Source organism: Pleurodeles waltl, chromosome 7 (assembly GCF_031143425.1).
Source record: "Pleurodeles waltl isolate 20211129_DDA chromosome 7, aPleWal1.hap1.20221129, whole genome shotgun sequence".
NCBI lineage: Eukaryota > Metazoa > Chordata > Amphibia > Caudata > Salamandridae > Pleurodeles > Pleurodeles waltl.
In genome coordinates, this window is record NC_090446.1 from 940,257,635 (window position 1) to 940,280,518 (window position 22,884).

General features: G+C 42.1%; 1 protein-coding gene across 1 annotated transcript in view; it reads right to left on the reverse strand.

Annotated features, from left to right (window-relative positions):
• Nucleotides 1–22,884, reverse strand: part of CLINT1 (clathrin interactor 1) — a 447,297-nt gene that overhangs the window by 33,572 nt on the left and 390,841 nt on the right. The window contains exon 11 of the mRNA XM_069199652.1: nt 578–782. Within this exon, the coding sequence (XP_069055753.1) occupies nt 578–782 (205 nt within the window). The remainder of the gene's footprint in view (nt 1–577; nt 783–22,884) is intronic.

The window sequence follows — 22,884 nt, forward strand, 5'->3', positions numbered from 1 at the left end:
CTAAACAGCTCTGCTCTAAGTTGACGAGACTACAATCTAACTCTGGACCTGCAAAGAGATGACAAACACACAAAAATAATTAACCATTATAAAGGAGCTTCAGCTCAGGCAGCCTTCAGAGAGCAGGCAAATCATTATATGTTCTTGCTAGTCAGAGCACTTTGCTTTCTTGAAAGGAGTTGCTATCTAACACCACATACTACTTATGAACTTCACCTTTTTATTTAAACCCAACCGGTTGATCCTCAAGCATTGTTAGTATCAATCTCAACTTTGTTACAGGTAAAACATGAATTTCTAGTAAGTCCTGGGTTGCAGTAGAGAAGGCTACTATTGGCTTAAGGCTATGAAGCTGTGGTAAGGCAGGTGGGCTGGTTGACAAAGGGGATGCTTCTTTAAGTGCTGCAATCGGGAAGGTGGCTGCTATCAGAAGGAAGTCTACCTGTGATCTACACTCAGAAGGGTCATTCCTCAGACTTTAGTCAGCTTTAGACAGGGAATAGCCATCCCTTCTTGCTTATTAACTTAAGACTGCAATAAATTAGGAACACTGGTGGTAGAGCAGAACACAACTTACTCTGCTGCTGGATCATGGTGTTGAGAGACGGTTGAGCTGGTTTGCAGGGCTGCATGCCAGGTACCAAATTATCCAAGCTAATGTTCACACTTGGGTCAGACCAGGTGGGTGGTAGAGTTTTGCCTCCATGCTTGTTCATCAGCTCCATGCCTTGCGTAGATAGTGGGTTTGGTTTCTGAAGAGCGGTGTGGATATTCTGTAAAGGCTGTAAGAAAGCGTAGACCCATCAAATGAAATATCAATGAACAGGTTAACAGATAGAGGATTCATTTCTGTATCTAAAAGACGTTTCCTACACAAGCTAGTAAATAATTAATGATCAGGTTCCCCAACCCAGAAAGTAAGTACCATTTCGCTTATGCAAAATGCTCACCAAGTCCTTGGGCAATCAGATTCCTTAGTACTCACCAGAAGGGAAGTTACTAAAGGTAAGTACATTTATTTCCTGATGGATACTACTACCTGCAAATTCTTCACCTGTGTTTAATATATATTACAAAAAAGTACATCCCTACCTGGTGGATCTGAAGAAATAGACAAACACAGAAATGTTGGAGCACTGAACATGCAAAATGGCCATCCTATTTTAACAATGTTTGCAAATGAGGGAAGGAAAATCCAAATGGCATCTGCCAGAATTCAGCTGTGGAATACCCCTGGCCAGAGCTGAAGTGGAAAACGTTGTGATAGTGAAATGGTCTTGGATTACCTCAAGGGGTTCATTTTAGCAAGGGCCCTTGCATCGGATGAATCACTAGTAATCAGACCTGATATTTTTGGTACAGTTGAGGTAAAAACCCTTCTGTCATTTGGGACTCTAAACCAATCAAATGAGTCAATGAGTTTTACTACCTATGTATTAGGCTGGCAAAGAAAGAAAAATGGGGAGAACAAGTAGCCAAAAGTAAGGTCTCTCTAAAACACAGATCCAGTGTTATTATTACGTTCTTTGGTGATTTTAAAAAACTTTCCACTTTCTACTGCTCAGCAGGTCTACAAAGCACAGGCTGTTAGTGCAGCACTATACATCGTTGAACTGAGGGGCCAGAGCCAAGCTGAAGACCTACTTCCCCATGAGAACTGTTTTATAAGATCTCTACTAAAGGAACAGCAGAGCTCTCCCTTGATTCCTTTGCGTATGGATATAAATCTGTACAAGATAAGTGATAGAGCCAGACCAAAACCCATCCTCTATTGACTCAAGCTTTGATCAAATGAAGAATTGGCACACTACAGAGTAGTTATAAAAGACATACGAGGTAGACCCCAGGCATCAAACATCCCTTGGTTAAACACATACAGTTTATTAAATAAATTAGGTCAAGATAGGCTTTGGTTTGATCCCAGTACCATTACAGCTAATGCAGTTACATCAGTAAAAAGATCTTCTGGTAAACTGTCCAGAAGAGACACACCGGGGGATTTACTCCTGAAACCTTAAGTAGCTCTTTTCTGATTATCAAAATTGATTACTATTTTGAGGAATTTCTAGATTTTCTGCAAGTTCAGCTTACACGAAAGCTTTACATTAGGCTAGGGATGGACACCCTTTCACAAGCACCTGGTCCAACCCTTTGGCTTGCAAAGATATACGCCCAGCTTGCAATGTTGGCCACAAAAATACAGGGCATGTTCTTTTTTTGGGGGGTGGGGGGGTTAAATCCTACGAACCAAATGTATTAAACCACTCTGCCTCAGACATCTCCAGGAGGCTTTACATATTTATAAAACTGATACCAACCCAGTGATAGTGCTCCCTGTATCAACCGTTTAGACAGTAGCCTGGCTTATACGAAGAAAATGTATGAAGAAATACAAATTTGAGCCCGGGCAAAGATGCAATCTATTGACCAGACTACTAGGGATTATTTACTGTCACTTATTGCCCTAAATATGTTGAGTTTTCGAACTGTTCATTTAGATCAGTGCACCTCATGTTAGAACTTTTGACAAATTAGGTTTCGAATGGAAATAGGTCAGATTTGCCTTGAGACATCTGCTGCCAATCCTGCCTGACTATACACTGCTTTTAACACTTTTTATATCTCTAACATTTTAATCGTTGTTTTATGCTTTTATGATTTGTATTTTGGTATTACTATTGCCTATTAATTCAAATTAATTAGAAACAACAAATAAAAGTCTGCCCTTATGGGGACCAACCGATGTTACCTCTCACTGTTTTGGTGGAATGGGGTGGAAGCAAAAAGGCAGGGAAGGATGTGAAGGTGATGGCCACAAGGCACACAGTTTTAAAAGTCAATAATCTCAGCAAGCTACTGTAAAGGGGCTCAAACACAACTCTCAAAAATGTCAACAGAAAATTCGGGTTCCACAAGGGGATGGCAAAAGGGGAAGTGGAATCATGTTTATCAGTCCCCTTAGAAATCTCATTACTGTTGGGGTTTTGAAGAGGGATGGATAGTTTTGGAGGAAAAGTAGGACTGAAAGAGCCAAGATGTAACCTATGACTCTGGTAATTGTACAGGCCTTGATGTGCTAGCAAAAGCCTGAACTGGAGGACCTCAGAAAGGCACCACCTCGACCTCTGCACACCAAGGGGCAAACCTATTTCAAATCCCAACGTAGACAGTTTTAATGGAGGGGTGGCAAACAGGTCCGTATTGACCATCACTGGTGGTAGTTGGAAGGAGCTCAGGTGCCCTGGTCTCCAAGCAAAAAGGTGGAGGCTCTGGAGATTGGGAAGCAGACCATGCTCCGCTGATTGGGAGAAGAGGTCCAATTTCAGAGAAAGGTGGAGTGGGGGGAGAGAGGTAAGAGGTCTGCGTGGAACACCATACTCGGCCAGTGTGGGACAATGAGAATGACTTGGAGGTACTTCTGGTAAATCTTCCTCAGGACCAGAGGAATCATGGGTATGGTAGGACACCCATGATGAGGTGGAAAGTTTCACTTCAATGGAAACTTGTTCCTGAAAGCTCCCTGCAGTGGATAATGGAGGGTGCAGAAATGCAAGGCAATAGCATTGCTGTGAGTCTCAGAGGGGTAGCTCAAAGGACAGAAATGTACTGTACTACACTCTGAATAGAGACAACTTTTAGTCGGCAGGTTGATGTTGACTCAGGTTGTCAGTTCTAATGTTGAGAGAGCTGGCAAGATGGTTGGCGACCAAACCAATTCCATTTTACTGCATCCACACCCAGACCTTCAACAGAGAAAGTGAGAACCCACTCCTCCTTGCTTGTCCACTTACCACATTGCAGTTGTATTGTCCCTCAAGATCTGTATAGACCAACCATGAAGTGAGGAAGGCCTTGAGTGCCAGCCAATTCGCACTCAGTTATAGAAGACTGATATGCTCTTTTGGAGAACAGAGGCCTCTAATTTCCAGTGCCTCCAGATGGGCATTCCATTGGGGGAGGGCAGAAGGGCAACTTTTTAGACAGATGCCCCACCATCAATCGCTAGTTCAGCTCTGCTACAGCGTCTTGAGAGATCTTGATGGTATCTGACAGATCTCCCTTGTGCTGGAACCAATGTATGTGGAGTCTCCACTGGAGAGCCCTCATGTGCCAGTCTGCATATGTGAGTAGCGGGGATGAAAGAAGGAAGCAGACATAGCAAGTGTATGACTGTCAGGACTGGAATCAGGGCCCCCTTCTTAAACATCCGAATCATAACCTGAGCAATTTTGTGTCCCATACTTCCCATGTGAACAAGATGTGCTTAAAGGGCTCTAGGGAGACTTAAGAAAGTTGAAGTGGAATCATGTTTGTCAGTCCCCAAATTGAACAGCACGGTTGGTGGTGTTTGCAGGTGACAACAGCATCTGTGGCAAGCCAGTTTTAAGCAGCCAGTCATCACGGTGCAGGAATACAGAGCTAACCGGCCTCCTGAAATGGCCATGACCACTGCCATCACCTTTGTGAAGACTTGAGGTGTCAATGTTAGTCCAGATTGGAAGATTGCAAACTAGTAGTGGGTGGACTCTACAATGAAATGAAAATATCTCCTGTGTGACTGAAGAACCAGTAAGTTCAAACAGGTGTCCTGCAAGTCGAGGGACACCATCCAGGCTCCTGTTTCCAGTGGCTGCAGAACATGAGCCGGGGCAGAAACTTGAACTTTTAAAGGAAAAGTTCAAATGACAAAAGTGGAAAAGTCCCTCGTAAAAGAAAGTCTTTGTTTAAGGTCCTAATGCCATAAATTAACCTTTCGGGTGCCTTGGACGAGGTCACATCGTCCAAGGCACGGGAACTGGGGGGAGTGCTAGCGCTCCCCCCCTGTGCTCCCCACCCACCCCCCCAAGGCAGGGATGGAAGGGGAAGCCCGTCCCCTTCCACCCCAACCCCCCCACCACCCTGTGACGTCAGCGCGCGCTGATTTGTCACAGGGCCTCCCCCATCGTGCTGGAAGCTCAGCTTCCAGCGCGATCGAAAGAGAAATGCTCAGCATTTCTCTTTCGATCACGTGGGGGAGGCCCAGAGAGGCTTCAAAGGGAAGGAAATGTATTTCCTTCCCTTTGAAGTCTCTCAGAGCGTTTCAAATTTATTTTAGGCCATTTCTGCCCCCCCCTGGGGCCGGCTGAGCTAGAGGGCAAAATCCACAGGTAGGCACTTTGCAAAAAACACCTCTGTTTTCTTTCAAAAAATGTGATGTGTCCACATTGTGTTTTGGGGAATTTCCTGTTGCGGGCGCTAGGCCTACCCACACAAGTGAGGTATCATTTTTATCAGTAGACTTGGTGGAACGCTGGGTGGAAGGAAATTTGTGGATCCTCTCAGATTCCAGAACATTCTGTCACCGAAATGTGAGGAAAATGTGTTTTTTTAGCCAAATTTTGAGGTTTGCAAAGGATTCTGGGTAACAGAACCTGGTTAGAGCCCCACAAGTCACCCCATCTTGGATCCCTCTAGGTCTCTAGTTTTAAAAAATGCACAGGTTTGGTAGGTTTCCCTAGGTGAAGCGGAGCTAGAGGCCAAAATCTACAGGTAGACACTTTGCAAAAAACACCTCTGTTTTCTTTCAAAAAATGTGATGTGTCCACGTTGCGTTATGAGGCATTTCCTGTCGCGGGCGCTAGGCCTACCCACATAAGTGAGGTATCATTTTTATCGGGAGACTTGGGGGAACATAGATTAGCAAAACAAGTGTTATTGTCCCTTGTCTTTCTCTACATTTTTTCATTCCAAATATAAGTGTGTGTAAAAAAGACATCTATTTGAGAAATGCCCTGTAATTCACATGCTAGTATGGTCACCCCGGAATTCAGAGATGTGCAAATAACCACTGCTCCTCAACACCTTATCTTGTGCCCATTTTGGAAATACAAAGGTTTTCTTGATAGCTATTTTTCACTCTTTATATTTCAGCAAATGAATTGCTGTATACACGGTATAGAATGAAAACGCACTGCAGGGTGCAGCTCATTTATTGGCTCTGGGTACCTCGGGTTCTTGATGAACCTACAAGCCCTATATATCCCCGCAACCAGAGGAGTCCAGCAGACGTAACGGTATATTGCTTTCGAAAATCTGACATTGCAGGAAAAAGTTAGAGTAAAACGTAGAGAAAAAAAGCTGTTTTTTAAACCTCAATTTCAATATTTTTCTTTATCAGTTATTTTCTGTAGGAAACCCTTGTAGGATCTACACAAATGACCCCTTGCTGAATTCAGAATTTTGTCTACTTTTCAGAAATGTTCAGGTTTCTGGGATCCAGCATTGGTTTCATGCCCATTTCTGTCACTGACTGGAAGGAGGCTGAAAGCACAAAAAGTTTTTAAAATGGGGTATGTCCCAGTAAAATGCCAAATTTGTGTTGAAAAACTAGTTTTCTGATTCAAGTCTGCCTGTTCCTGAAATCTGGTGATTTTAGCACCGCAAACCCTTTGTTAATGCCATTTTCAGGGAAAAACCACAAGCCTTCTTCTGAAGCCACTTTTTCCATTTTTTTTTTTTTTTTTTAAACGAAATTTTCACTGTATTTTGGCTAATTTTTTGGCCTCCATCAGGGGAACACAAAGTCAGGGTACCTCTAGAATCCCTAGGATGTTGGAAAAAAAGAATGCAAATTTGGCTTGCCTAGCTTATGTGGACAAAACGTTATGAGGGCCTAGGCGCGAACTGCCCCAAATAGCCAAAAAAAGGCCTGGCACAGGAGGGGGAAAAGGCCTGGCAGCGAAGGGGTTAAAGAGAATTCAGGTGGACAAAATTTCAAAAAGCGTCGTTGTTAATCCAATATTTCCTTATTTATTTTGTGTGAAGAAAACTAGATATTTCCAGAAAAAGGTACATCAATAAATGAATCCAGAAGAGAAACAATGGAGTCAGCCAACACGTGTTTTGCCCCAACAGGCGCGTAAGCCAGGGCTTTCTCAAGGCCTTTGGATAGAATTCAGCAATGTAATACTGTTGTAGTGTACATGATTAGAAATTTTCTTAATCTGCAAAGGATACATACAACAAACATATAACTTGTGCCATGAGTATAAATCCAAGGGAAAACATAAATAAACGTGAATAATATAATCTACGTTACAATTAATAACTGGCCATCTACCTTAATTGGTTAAAAGTAGGGAAAAGGAAACAATGTAGTAAAGATAAAGAAGACAATAAGTGACTTGAAAGGACTAGTATATAATTATAGAAGGGGAAATAATAAGTATGTAATTTAGCAAAAGTTTGAGAGCGGGGCTCCTATTGTTCTAGTTACCAAACCCTGTACTGATAGGAACTGCTGGGTTCAGCGGTTGACAAGAATGCAAGATATTAACAATAATAGTATAACAGAATAGAATGTTGGTGCATGAATTGCAACCAACAGGCTCACCGAAAAAAGGCATCAGAATGCAAGGGGTCGCCTCCGTCTCCTGTGAAAAAACGGGACGGGCGCGAAGGCGTCAGCACTGTATTTATAAACTGTGCCGAGCACAGAAAAAACGGAGTCCTACTTCGATGGTGTTAGCGAGGTAAGGAAAGAGAAAAGGGACTGCCTTGGACACAGATGGGTGGCGCCATCTTAGGCCAAGGCTAAAAGAGCAGCCATCTTGTAATGAAGCCATATTGAGTATTAGGTAAAAGGAAGGTAGGGGAAAGATAAATGGAAAGCAATTAATAAAGTAAGGAAATATAGGAATAAGGAAGAATAAAAAGAATTAATAAGGATGGAAATAGGAATATAGAAAGTAAAAAAAAAAAAAAAAATACGAATACAAATTAATAAAATAAGAATAAGAGTAAAAAATAATAAAAATAGGAATAAGAATAAAGAGATAAAAATAAGAATAAAAATAAAGATAAATATAAATATAAATAATGATAAAAAGAGAGACTTTTTTATAATTGTGCAAGTGACCAGAGAAAGGGATTTAAGGTGGTGTAAGTCACTGGTAGATTGTTATGGGGAATTAAGTTGAGAAATAACAGTGTCAGAAAAGACAAGGGGCACACTAACCAGACTAACATAATAATAAACAATAATATATAGAAACTTCATGTGAATCTAAAGAAGAGGCGTGTATGATCAAGACTAAACATGTTTAAGTGAATACTTTGCAGATTACATTAGCCAAAAAGGCCACTCATGGTCTTTGTTAAGTCCATTGTTCACTGTGTCATACTTGATTATGAGACGGCTTTCTTCCTGACGTAAACGTACAAGTACGTTACTGCCTCTTGGGGATGATGTAATCCGTCGGAGTCCACTGAAAGTAAAGGTACGTTGATGAGAGTGAAATTCCATAAAATGTTCAACTAGTGGTGCTTTTGAGTCTAACTTCTGTATATTCCGATAGTGTTCTTGGATCCTGATTTTTAAGAGACGGGTGGTACTGCCTATATGGCTTGATTACATGGGCACCAGATAGCATAGACAACATGGGAGCTATCACAGTTAATAAAATCATGAATGTGATGAGTTAGGTTATTGATGGTGACGAATTTAGATTTGGAAAGACCCAGCTTGCAGACAGAACATTTACTACAGGTATAGAAACCTTTTGGTTTAGGCGGTAGAAAGGTAGAAGCTGACTTCTCTTGAAAAAACGATGAGCATAATTTGTTGCGAAGGTTAGGGGCCAGTCTAAAGCCGATTTGAGGATGATCAGTAATGTGTTGATTAATGGAAGGATTGTTCAATAACAGATACCAGTATTTCCTCAGTAGTTTTCGAATACGATGATGGCCATTATGATACACCGTGATGAACCGGATAACCAGATTTCTGCTGGTCTGTTGAGATTTATTGAGTAACTGATTGCGATCCATGTCTCTCATATTTTTCCTCATATTGTTAAGTGAGTTACGGTTGTAGCCCCTGAATGTAAGTCTCTCAATCATTTCAGAAGAAATAACTTCATAATCAGAGATATTAGTGCAGTTGAGTCTGGCTCTCCTAAATTCACCTTTGGGGATATTGCGAATAGTGCTGGAGGGATGACAACTGGTGGCATGAAGGACTGAGTTAGCTGCTGTAGTTTTCCCAAAGAACTTGGTCTGAAATTTGTTGTCTTCTATAAATAACAAGAGGTCAAGATACTCAATTGAAGAGTTGGAGATTTGATAAGTGATCTCAATATCCCAAATATTAGGTGTTAATGTCTGAATAAATTGGTGAAGAAGATCCTTCTGACCTTGCCAAATTAGCAAGATATCGTCGATGTAACGTCCCCCAAAAAATTATATGTGGGGTAAAGTGTTCCGATCGGTCGATCCAAAGGCAAGAATTTTCCACTGCTCCCATAAGGATACAAGCGTATGGTGGAGCAAATATTGCCACCATCGCTGTCCCATGGAGTTGTAAATAAAAATGACAGTCGAAAAGGAAATAGTTATTTTCGAGACTGAATCTAAGCATATCCAATATCATGGAGTTACGTGCCATGTGTTTAACCGATTTCGTAGAAAGACATTTGCTCACTGCTGCTAAGCCATCACTATATTTAATAGAGGTATAGAGGCTAACAACATCAATGGTGACAAGAAAGTAATCAGGTTGCCACTCAATATCCTGTAACTTTTGTAAAATGTCTTTAGTGTCTCTAACATAGGAGGGTAGATTAGTCATAAATGGCTGGAGCTCCTTATCAATTAAGGATCCCAACTTGGAACATACAGAGTTCACTCCTGAAATTATAGGTCTGCCCTTAGGTGGATGGCCTTTTTAATGAATTTTGGGTAAAAGATATAATGTAGGAATAGTAGGAAATGGAAGGAAAAGAGCAGATTTTTCTTGGCTAGAAAGAATATGGCATGAATGCCAAAGCTCCAAGAGATCAGACAACTTTTGTTGTATTTCCGCTGTTGGATTGTATGAAAGTTTTTTATAACAGTGCTTATCCTGGAGATGTCGATAGGCTTCCTTCAAGTAATCATGAGTGTTTAAAATGACTATATTCCCGCCTTTATCGGCCTCTTTGATGATGATTTTACTTTTGGAAGACAGGTGTGTTAGAGCTGATGCTTGATCTCTGTTAATGTTAGAGGTTAAGTATTTCCATTGATCACAGTACCGTTTGTATTCCCTGTCTAGATCTCTCAACACTGCTGTTGAAAATAGATCTATAGAGTTACCTGCCGGGAGAATAGGAGTAAAAATTGATTTTGATCTTAAGTCAAAGGGATAGTATTGGTTAGTCTCAAGGTCGAGTTCATGAGCTATAGAAGAGAGTGAAAGATCTGGTTCAACAGTGTTAGAAAGATTGCAAAGGAGAGAGATGTCAGTGAGGTCCTGAATGGAGATATCCCGCGGACTCTGGTCGGGAAAAGGTGAAATAGAAGATGAAGACGTGGAAGAGAAGAAAGACTTAAGTTTAAGATGACGTATAAATTTAAAGAAATCAATTTTGGTTTGAGTGATATCCCAGAAATTAGTAGGACAAAAGGACAGACCACGGTTCAGAATGGATTGGTCAGTTAGAGAAAGTTCATGATCGGAAAGGTTAACTATGAATTGTTCAGAGATCATGGTCGAGTTGTTTTGCTGCGAGCTCTGGTCTGTATGCCTGAAGTACTGGGAACGGCCATTGAGGTATCTAGTGGTTTTGCTCGTATATCTTGTAGAGTTCCCAGGCGATAGCGCCTTGCTTCTTCTAAAAAAATTGACTTGAGGTCTAGTCGAAAGGCAGCTTTCAGAATCGTCTGAGGATTCGATTTCTGATGACAGAAGGGTGTCAGGGCAAGTTTGTAAATCCAGGGAAATGTTGGAGTCTTTTATGTTATTATACTTTTTACTAAAGGTATAAACTTTCCCATGTTGGTAGTCATACAAATCTCTTCTAAACTTCCGGTTCTTTCTCTGTATTAGATCTTCCTCCTACCGATCCATCACACTATTAAGAATAGCATAATTTTTAGTAGTTATTTCACCCCAACTGGCTTCCTCAATCCGTTGAGTCAGATTATCCACTTCTTTACAATGTTTTTCGTATTCTCCTTCAGAGATTTTAATCAATTGTTTGATCTTATTGATTGAAGCCATTTTCAAGGTAGCTTCCCATTTTTGTAAATGTTCTTGAGAAGTGGTGTCCATAGGTGGGAAGATCAATATCCTAAGTTCTCGGGGGATACGATCATTTTCTAGATATTTGTTAAGGGAAGCAATTTCCCACCATTTGGATGTTTCTTTCTTGAGAGATCTTTCTAGAGCCAAAAACGTACTTTTGGCAGATAGTAGATTGGTGGTGATGAGGTTGGGAATACCCGCCCCAGATGAGTTGAAGACTTGTTCGAGTTTAGAATTTCGTAGTTCGCGTCTATTTATGTGGGAAGACATCCTTCAGAAGTTAGGGCTTAGGACAGGAAGGCTGGTAAATATAAGTTGCATACAAAAAAGACTCCAAAAGTGGAGAGGGTCCAAAGGCACCAGCTTCCTGTATAAAATGCCTAGTTCATTGCATATTATGTGGGGACTTTGCCGGGGGACATGGACCCAAGTCCTCCAAAGAAGAGATAAAATGACAAAAGTGGAAAAGTCCCTCGTAAAAGAAAGTCTTTGTTTAAGGTCCTAATGCCATAAATTAAAGAGCATTCAGGTGGACTAAATTTAAAAAAGCGTCGTTGTTAATCCAATATTTCCTTATTTATTTTGTGTGAAGAAAACAAGATATTTCCAGAAAAAGGTACATCAATAAATGAATCCAGAAGAGAAATAAAGGAAAAGTTCAAATGCTTTGTACAACTGTACAATTTAACGGACCAACTGGTCCAGTGTAGAAGGTGTTCAAGGCCTGTAGAACAGAGGTTACTCCATTGGGCTGCACAAGTTCCTTCAACAGGGAACTAAAGCAGCTTTCCAGGTGGTGTGAGAAAGTAGGAGGAGGAGGAGGGCTGTTGGGTTTGACAACCTTTTCCTTTATACTGTCACACCAGGCAGGGGGTTTGGGGGGAAAAAAAACAAACAAAAAAAAAACCTTTTTACTTAGTGCTTCCAAATGTTTGGACTGTACCTGAAGGGTGTGTCTGGAAAGCTCATGGATTCTGTTTGGTACAGGATAAGGCCTGAAAGTCAAGGCTCTCTAGAGATGGTAAGACATACATAAATCTCAGGTCGCCCGAGGCCAATAGCTTTTGGCCGCTGCCCGGCTCATTGCTAGTGCATAAGTAGGTTTCTATGTAGCACTTTTTATTGGCTCCACTAGTGCCTCGTTCAAGAGTAACAACGGCTCTGTAGAAATGGCGAAGGGCTGCAGGACTTCAGTCAGAAGAGTCTTCCATTCCACCGTTAGGAGGGGCAATTCTAGGAAGTCAGTTGCCTTTTTGAGGGCAGTATGGAAAGAATCAATCTCTGTAGGTCCTGGACCTGGAAAGGGCACAATATATGCATCTGAAGAGGTAGCCAACTCACTAGCATTTTGTAGTGCCAAGTAAACGTCTACCAGGCAGAGGAGTTGGCAACAGTTGGGCAATTAACTGCAGTCATCTATGTGGCGGACACCCATTGATTTAAGTAGGGTCAAAGTTGGATCCAAAGAGATCATGCAGTCTGCTAATAGCATTGTCATGAACCAGCACTTTCTTTCCTAGGTCTCTCTTCTTCTGCAGGCTTTGCTGCCTCTCTTTGGGGAAAAAAAGATTTTCACATGCCTTTCTGTTTTGAAGAAGTGCAGGTATTGGTGAAGTCAGTGGTTTCATGTAGGAAAAAGTGGCCTGGGCATCATCATGTCTCCAGCTGGTGCCAGCAGAGTACCTGATGGCATAAAGAGGAGACTCTGCACCAGGGAAGAAGCTGCTGGTGGGACGCAGAGCAAAATTCCCAAAAGTACAATGAGGCCTAACAGCACTCCAGCGGGGACTGGTAAACAATGGAACACCTCCAACATGGCCTGGAGAGAAGGAGCTGAATCAGACCCCAGCACTGGGAACTCAAGATACTCGGAGGACGGCACTAGTGGTGATGGACCAGAGAGGTCAGTGAACACTTTGTTGGGCCTTTGGAGAGGTTCCAGAGGAGTTATATCCACTAGCATTAGTGCCGAAGATCACGGTGCTGGAGGGAGCATGTGGAGACTTACCCCCTAGATTTTAAATGATGAGAAGGAGAATCCTTGTGCTTACTCCTGGTGGAACTGAAATGCAGGCAACGGCCAGCTGATGGTCGTCATAGGCACTGGCCATAATCAGCTGGCCTCGTGCTGCAAGGAATCAATGTCAGGGCGCCAAGTGAGCTCTAATGGCTCCAGTGACATCACTACAACATCGCTCCCTTCCAGCGTTGAAAGGGAGTCAACACTTGCTACCAGCACAAGAGAGCTATGTCAGTTTCCACTGCCAGTTTGTTGCCTGGGCTATTCTACCGATGAGGAATCTGTCAGTAGAAGTATCCACCAGATTGATCATGTTGGAGTTGCTTATTTTTAGCATTACTTGCAATAAGGCAGGTGTTGATGAAAAAGCACAAGCAAATGTCCATGACTGGGAGAGCAAAATCAATTACCCGAGTGACATTTTCTATGACTAGCTGGATGAGAAGTTGCAGCATTGTCAGTTCTCTCTTTACAAAGAGGATGTTAGGAACAAAGTTACTTCACTGTAGTTACAGGTCTTTAACATTGGTATCTTTCATTGATTCAGAACACTGAATAATATCCCTGTGCCAGGATGGTAATCCTTTCCATTGTAACATGTACTTAAATGTACTAAGCTTCTAATAGGCAAATCAATAGAGTTTGTTTAGAAGTCTAATTACTTAACTGAAAGCTGCCTAAAATTCAGCCTATAAGGTGAATGTGGATTCCACACCTTCATATGCCATAAAAGCTCAGATTTCAGAGCAGAAGACTAGAGGGTTAATTACCAAATCAAGTCTCTTATCAGAGAGGAGGAAGCGTTGCGCATTATTTTGTAAAATATAGCAGTGCTGGAAAACTGTAGCGTCAAGTGAAATATTTCTTCTCCAGCACTGGATGTTCGAAAGATTCACATTTTGAAGAGAGTAATAACAGTAATAACATTATCATACGAAAAGTGGTAAGTAGGATCAGCTTCATGGAATAGGCTGAGCAAAACTGCTTGGAACACTGATGAATTTGCTGAGGTCCGGGCAGATGTCATGGAGTAACACACCAGCTTACAACACCACTATAAATGAGACTTCTTAAATAATGAGCAGTCACTTTCCTAGTTAGGGTGAGATTGCTATGTTGTGACAAAAATGATGCCTACTAAGATTTAACTCGCTATAATACATTTCATAAGAGGCAAGGCCTTAGTTATCAGAAGTACCTGGTTGCATTAATGCAGTTTTAAGCACCTGTGAACATCAAGAGTGTAATGTCTTTTTGGTGCTTACTGAGTCACTGGGAAAGAAAATCAAAGAAGCACCATCTAAAATCAAAGGCACCTTAGGCATGAACTTTGATCTTTGCCGTTATGTGCTTTTGTCTTTGTTAAAAAGTCAGAAGAGGCTTTTTAATTGCCTGAATCACTGCCACCATTCTTGCTGACGCCAACGGCAGAAGAAGCATCATTTTCTCCAATGTGTGGATTGGCTTTACGGATCTACCACAAGCTTACTGAAAAGCATATCCAAGCGTACAGCTTGTGGGACTGTCATATATGTCTTTTATAATCTCCAGTGATTCTTTGTGAGACCAAGGACTATCTAAATCATTGAACAATAGTCAGGGCGCACATTTACAGACCCTCTTTAGCTGGGTACAAGTATGGCAGCAAAATGTGGGGCTAAGAGAATCAAGAATTCGAGCCTATTTATGCACACAGACAGAAACACAGAAACATTACCACATAGCATTATATGTTGCTGTAGTAAAAGCCACACAAATGCATGCCAGGATTGTCTTCAAAGATCATCAGCAGTTGAGAGCAACGTCCAGCTAACTGAACTGTCTAATCAAAAGTAAGGCTGTTAGGCCAGATATAGCAAGTCCTGATACAGAACCTAGCCTTGCTGCATAGGCAGAAGAGCTGGGGGTGGATCGTGACAGTAATCGTTGGACAGCGTGACAAATGGAGTGTATCAGTTAACCAGTTCTGTCTTGGTCACAGCGGTGTTACGAGAATCAAGGAACATTGTTTCCTCTCAGCTTTGTTGATGGCATGGGCCAGAGGAAACAAAGGAGTAGCCAAATTTTGCTTTTCATGTCAAAAAGTCTTCTCCTTGGGCCCTATCTGCTGGCAAAAAATACTGTTTCTAGCTCAATTAGGTGGCAAGAGGTCCAGTTGGCGTTGACACCTTCACAGAAGATCTGAAGCTGTCTGTGATGTCTCCATTTCTTGCAGTGCAAACTAAGCAGCTTATGGCACCAGCCAAGTTGGAGCCAAATCCTATAAGGTTCTCTTGCTAAGCACACGTTGCTGAAGGCCAAGTTCCACCGCTCTTTCACGTCATTAGACAGGATGCAAGAATTGCTGCCCCCTTGTTGATTAGACAATAAACAGCAGTCAAATTGTCTTGTAGCTACCAGCACTGACAAGACTCTTGTAGGCTGACTCTAGCTACTTGCAGCTCCACAACTTATGTGAAGCTTTTTACCCACCTTGGTATACGAGCTGTTTAAGGACAGATCTTCCATGTGTGCTCCCCAAACTTCTAAAGTCCTTACATGTCTGGGATATGATGGCAGGAATGGAAGAGTAAACACATTGATGGAAATCGTACATGACAGAAGCACCAGTCTGAGACAATGTTTAACGTGTACACGATCCCCATGTTTAAGACCTTTTTGCAATGATGTTCCAGCTCCTGTTGGATAGAACACATTCTCAGGCGGCAGAACAAAACCAGTGGAAATACAGGACGATATGGAGCCCAAAACGGACTTGCAAATCTTAACCAGAATCATGATACACTTGAAAATGTCTGTGGAAATGTAATGTCATCCTAGGACGGCAACACGTTGCAGTTAGGTGCCCAGAAGTGCTCCTCTAAAGAGGAGTTTTGAGGATGAAAGATCATTTCACTTTATCATGTTCAAGGTGAGACCCAGATATAAAAAGAGCCACAGACATTTTCTGTGGATATATGGATTTTATTACAAGACAGGAGGCTTCCATTATGCATTATTCTTTTAATGCTACTCCTCGCAGCACTTAAAAGTAAAACACATCACAAAGAAAACATTATAGAATAGAACCTTCAATACACAGAACCAGTCAATGTAGGCAGCATTCTGCCTCTTTTAAATGTTGCTCCTTCAAGATAAGTATCATCTATACCTTCTCTTGTATATGAATTATACTCTGTGAAAGTATTATATTATGTATGTATTTGTTTTTTCTTGCTGTAACGTTATGGTTTCCAATTTATGGTTACCTTTTTTAAGCTAGCTTTTATATTTATTTATACTACATGTTTATTTAGTGGATTGTCCCTTTTATGGCCACCCCTTGTATTCGCGACAAGCTCACTGTGCTTGTATTTAACTCACACCACGGAACCTCAATGGAGAAACGATTGGATTTCAATAGAAAGCATAGTCCAGTTGCGTAGGCCTCACAGGCCGCAACCGGCTCCAGACGGCCTCACGGCCTCAGGAAGCAGACCCAGCCATTAGAGAAATGCGTTGAGCAACAGCAAATCGTCCCAAAGCGAGCTCTCGGCTCCAGCTCATATTACACTGGCGTTTGAGGTAGTTGACAGTAACGATCTCAGCTGATCGCTATCCCTCCCAAATTGATTACTGAGTGAAATTAAATTCTCTCTTGATGTGACTTACTGTTTAGTTCCCTTTTCATTTTATAATATATTAGTAACATTTTTAAATTAACAGCCCGTACCAAAAAAAAAAGAAAAAAAAAAAAAAAGAAAAGGAGCATCTACTTCTACACTAAATTTAATTACTGTACAGATGTTACATTTTATTACTGAACAGTATGTCAGATGTGGAAAGACATGATGAAAGGCAGTCCTCAGACCTTTTTCAAGGCAGAATTAATGAAGAAATCATTTAAAAAATGATTCAGCAGGAAACATGCACCTCCAATAAGGAATCTTTGGAGCAAAGTCATGTCTAGCAGAAACCCTCTTGTTAATGAAAAAGAGTGTGAATCCTCCTCAAAGGTTTGTAATTTATAATAAAAAAATAAAAAAGGGAGGTCAAAGTACCTCAAACATAACGCAGGCCATAAAGAGGAGATCTAAGCACCTTGCAACGAACGGATGCCTACGTGGCACAAAGATGAACACTACCTCTAGTGGTAGATCTGATTCAGACACTCCTAGTGACATGCATTTTTTCGGTCTGAACAGTGCCCACAAGAACATGTAGCAAAATTCACAAAAAAAATGTATTTGCAATCCTCTCAACAAGAGGGCCAGAAACATTTTAAAAGCGGAATGCTCCTGCCCTGTAATTCATGATAAAACTTGCCTGACACCCAACCTAGACCTGGAACTGATTACCTTTCCATTCAAGTTAGGTAGAGACCCGAGGAAAGGCCTTGAAAGGTTACTAAAATCTTGCCAAGACTGCCTCCTAGATGTAGCTTTGGCTAAGATCACTAATATGATTGAGGAGGCCCACATCAATGAAATACCTTAAGATTTACCATTATTTAGAGGATGAAGCCAAAGGGCAATGGTCCTTCTCAGAAATGCTAATGCCACATTAAATACTGAAAGGCGAAGAGTTGTCTTACTAAAGATCAGTCCGAAGCTTGGTGACCTGGCTGAACGAGTCTTCTCTAAACCCAAAAGGACTCCTCTTTGTAGAAGATATATTTAAGACATGAATCAAATGCGTTGCAACTTTTACAGCCTTGGACAAGTCTCAATCTAATATGTGCAAGGCTTTTAACTAGAATGTTTTTGGAAGGGCCAGCAGAAGGGGACTTTCTGTCAGCCAACTGTCACAAAGGTCCCATTTCTACAGACAAACAAGAGGCTTTGGTAGGGGATACTGTAGGAAAGTAGCCTGTTTTTAGCATGGTTACTCCCACTTTTTGCCAGTTTTGTCAGTGTGTTTGACTGTGTTCACTGGAATGCTGCTAACCAGGACCCTAGTGACTATGCTCTCTTCCTTTAAACTTGGCTACTTGAACCACATACACCCCACATTTGGCATACTGGTGCCCTGTAAAGAAATGGCTCCCTGTTGCAGTTACCCCCCACTTTTTGCCTGATACTGATGCTGACTTCACTGAGAAGTGTGCTGGGACCCTGCTAACCAGGCCCCAGCACCAGTGTTCTTTCACCTAAAATGTACCATTGTTTCCACAATTGGCACAACCCTGGCACCTAGGTAAGTCCCTTGTAACTGGTACCCCTGGTACCAAGGGCCGTGATGCCAGGGAAGGTCTCTAAGGGCTGCAGCATGTCTTATGCCACCCTAGGGACCCCTCACTCAGCACAGACACACTGCTTGCCAGCTTGTGTGTGCTGGTGGGGAGAAAATGACTAAGTCGACATGGCACTCCCCTCAGGGTGCCATGCCAACCTCACACTGCCTGTGGCATAGGTAAGTCACCCCTCTAGCAGGCCTTACAGCCCTAAGGCAGGGTGCACTATACCACAGGTGAGGGCATATGTGCATGAGCACTATGCCTCTACAGTGTCTAAGCAAAACCTTAGACATTGTAAGTGCAGGGTAGCCATAAGAGTAATGGGCTGGGAGTCTGTCAAAAACGAACTCCACAGCTCCATAATGGCTACACTGAATACTGGGAAGTTTAGTATCAAACTTCTCAGAATAATAAACCCACACTGATGCCAGTGTCGGATTTATAAAAAAATGCACACAGGGGGCATCTTAGAGATACCCCCTGTATTTTACCCAATTGTTCAGTGCAGGACTGACTGGTCTCTGCCAGCCTGCTGCTGAGAGACGAGTTTCTGACCCCATGCGGTGAGAGCCTTTGTGCTCTCTGAGGACAGAAACAAAGCCTGCTCTGGGTGGAGGTGCTTCACACCTCCCCCCTGCAGGAACTGTAACACCTAGCAGTGAGCTTCAAAGGCTCAAGCTTCGTGTTACAATGCCCCAGGGCACTCCAGCTAGTGGAGATGCCCGCCCCCTGGACACAGCCCCCACTTTTGTCGGCAAGTCCAGGAGAGATAATGAGACAAACAAGGAGGAGTCACTGGCCAGTCAGGACAGCCCCTAGGGTGTCCTGAGCTGAGGTGACTTCGACTTTTCGAAATCCTCCATCTTGCAGATGGAGGATTCCCCCAATAGGAATAGGGATGTGCCCCTCTCCCCTCAGGGGGAGGCACAAAGAGGGTGTACCCACCCTCAGGGCTAGTAGCCATTGGCTACTAACCCCCCAGACCTAAACACGCCTTTAAATTTAGTATTTAAGGGCTCCCCTGAACCTAAAATGAAAATGTCACTTACCCAGTGTACATCTGTTCGTGGCATTAGTCGCTGCAGATTCACATGTGTGGCACAGTCCGCTGCCTGGTGTTGGGCTCGGAGTATTACAAGTTGTTTTTCTTCGAAGAAGTCTTTTTGGTCACGGGACCGAAGGACTCCTCCCTCCTCGGCTCCATTGCGCATGGGCGTCGACTCCATCTTAGATTGTTTTCCCCGCAGAGGGTGAGGATGGAGTTGTTTGGTATAAATAGTGCCCATGCAATGGAGTGAATATGTATGTACGTTAAGAGTTTCTAATAATTATTTACAAATGTTCAGATGTTTAAGATTTATGATCTACTTCTAAACGGCTACAGGCTTCCCGGGGAGGTGGGAGGGTACATGTGAATCTGCAGCGACTAATGCCACGAACAGATGTACACTGGGTAAGTGACATTTTCAGTTCGATGGCATATGTTGCTGCAGATACACATGTGTGGCATAGATTATAAAGCAGTTACCTCCCCTAAAAGCGGTGGTTTAGCCTGTAGGAGTTGAAGTAGTTTGGAATAATGTTCTTAGTACAGCTTGGCCCACTGTAGCTTGTTGTGCATTTAGTACGTCTACACAGTAGTGTTTAGTAAACGTGTGAGGCGTAGACCAGGTTGCAGCCTTACATATTTCGCTCATAGGAATGTTTCCTAGAAAGGCCATTGTAGCACCTTTCTTTCTGGTTGAGTGTGCCTTTGGTGTAATAGGCAATTCTCTTTTGGCTTTAAGATAGCATGTTTGAATGCATCCGACTATCCATCTAGCAATGCCTTGTTTAGAGATTGGATTTCCTATGTGTGGTTTTTGAAAAGCTATGAACAGTTGTTTTGTTTTCCTGATTAGCTTTGTTCTGTCAATGTAATACATTAGTGCTCTTTTGATGTCTAATGTATGTAGTGCCCTTTCAGCCACAGAATTTGGTTGTGGGAAGAACACTGGCAATTCTACTGTTTGATTTAAATGGAATGGTGAGATTACTTTTGGCAGAAATTTTGGATTTGTTCTTAGAACTATTTTATTGTTGTGTATTTGAATAAATGGTTCTTGTATGGTAAATGCCTGTATTTCACTTACTCTTCTGAGGGATGTGATTGCAATGAGAAATGCGACCTTCCAGGTTAGATATTGCATTTCACAGGAATGCATGGGTTCGAAAGGTGGACCCATGAGTCTTGTTAAGACGATGTTAAGATTCCATGAAGGAACTGGTGGTGTTCTTGGTGGTATAATTCTTTTTAGCCCTTCCATGAATGCTTTAATAACTGGTATTCTAAATAGAGACGATGAATGAGTAGTTTGTAGGTAAGCAGATATTGCTGCGAGGTGTATTTTTATAGATGAAAAAGCGAGATTTGCTTTTTGCAAATGTAGTAAGTATCCTACTATGTCTTTAGTAGAGGCATGTAATGGTTGTATTTGATTGGAATGGCAGTAGTAAACAAATCTTTTCCACTTAGATGCATAGCAGTGTCTAGTGGAAGGTTTTCTAGCTTGTTTTATGACCTCCATGCATTCTTGTGTGAGGTCTAAGTGTCCGAATTCTAGGATTTCAGGAGCCAAATTGCCAGATTCAATGATGCTGGGTTTGGATGCCTGATCTGTTGTTTGTGTTGTGTTAACAGATCTGGCCTGTTGGGTAGTTTGACATGCGGTACTAGTGAAAGGTCTAGTAGAGTTGTATACCAAGGTTGTCTTGCCCATGTGGGTGCTATCAGTATGAGTTTGAGTTGGTTTTGACTCAACTTGTTTACTAGATATGGAAGGAGAGGGAGAGGGGGAAAAGCGTACGCAAATATCCCTGACCAACTCATCCATAGAGCATTGCCTTGTGATTCGCGGTGTGGGTACCTGGATGCGAAGTTTTGGCATTTTGAGTTTTCTTTTGTTGCGAACAAATCTATCTGGGGTGTTCCCCAAATTTGAAAGTACTTGTTCAGAACTTGGGGGTGAATTTCCCATTCGTGGACTTGTTGGTGGTCTCGCGAAAGGTTGTCTGCTAGTTGGTTTTGTATTCCTGGAATAAATTGTGCTATTAGGCGAATGTTGTTGTGAATCGCCCACTGCCAAATTCTTTGTGTTAGGAGGCACAATTGTGTTGAGTGTGTTCCTCCTTGTTTGTTTAAATAATACATTGTTGTCATGTTGTCTGTTTTGACAAGAATGTATTTGTGTGTTATTATGGGTTGGAAGGCTTTTAACGCTAGAAATACTGCTAGCAGTTCTAAGTAATTGATATGAAATTTTGTTTCGTGTATATCCCATTGTCCTTGAATGCTGTGGTGATTGAGGTGTGCTCCCCACCCTGTCATGGAAGCATCTGTTGTTATAACGTATTGAGGCACTGGGTCCTGAAATGTCCGCCCTTTGTTTAAATTTTTGCTGTTCCACCATAGAAGCGAGAGGTATGTTTGGCGGTCTACCAACACCAGATTTTGAAGTTGACCCTGTGCCTGTGACCATTGTGATGCTAGACACTGTTGTAAGGGTCGCATGTGTAGTCTTGCGTTTGGGACAATGGCTATGCATGATGACATCATGCCTAGAAGTTTTAGCACATGTTTTGCTTGTATCTTTTGGTTTGGAAACATAGCACTTATTACCTTGTGGAATGCATGCACTCTTTGTGGACTTGGAGTGGCAATTCCTTTTGATGTGTTGATGGTTGCTCCTAGATATTGTTGTGTTTGACACGGTTCTAGGTGTGATTTTGTATAGTTGATGGAAAACCCCAGTTTGTGAAGGGTTTGTATGACAAATGTGGTGTCGTTTGCGCATTTTTTTACTGTGTTGGTCTTGATTAGCCAATCGTCTAGGTAAGGGAACACATGTATCTGTTGTCTCCTGATGTGTGCTGCTACTACTGCTAGACATTTTGTGAACACTCTTGGTGCAGTTGTTATTCCGAATGGCAACACCTTGAATTGGTAATGTATTCCTTTGAATACGAACCGTAGGTACTTTCTGTGAGAAGGGTGTATTGGTATATGAAAGTACGCATCCTTTAGGTCTAATGTGGTCATGTAATCTTGCTGTTTGAGCAGTGGAATGATGTCTTGTAGTGTGACCATGTGAAAATGGTCCGATATGATGTAGGTATTTAGTGTCCTGAGATCTAATATTGGTCTTAATGTTTTGCCTTTTTTTGGAATTAGAAAGTACAGGGAGTAAACTCCTGTGTTTTTTTGTTGTACTGGTACTAACTCTATTGCATCCTTTTGCAGTAGTGCTTGAACTTCTAGTCCTAAAAGTTCTAAATGTTGTGGTGACATTTTGCGTGTTTTGGGGGGGATGTTTGGTGGGAAGTTGTGGAATTCTATGCAATATCCATGTTGGATTATTGCTAATACCCAATTGTCTGTTGTAATCTGTTGCCAAGATTGGTAGAATTGGCTTAGTCTTCCCCCCACTGGTGTTGAGTGAAGGGGTTGCGTGACTTGAAAGTCACTGTTTAGGTGGAGGTGTTTTTGGAGTTTGGAATCTTCCCCTACTCCTTGGGAATTGACCCCCCCGATATCCCCTGAAACCTCCCCTTTGGAAGGAACCCTGA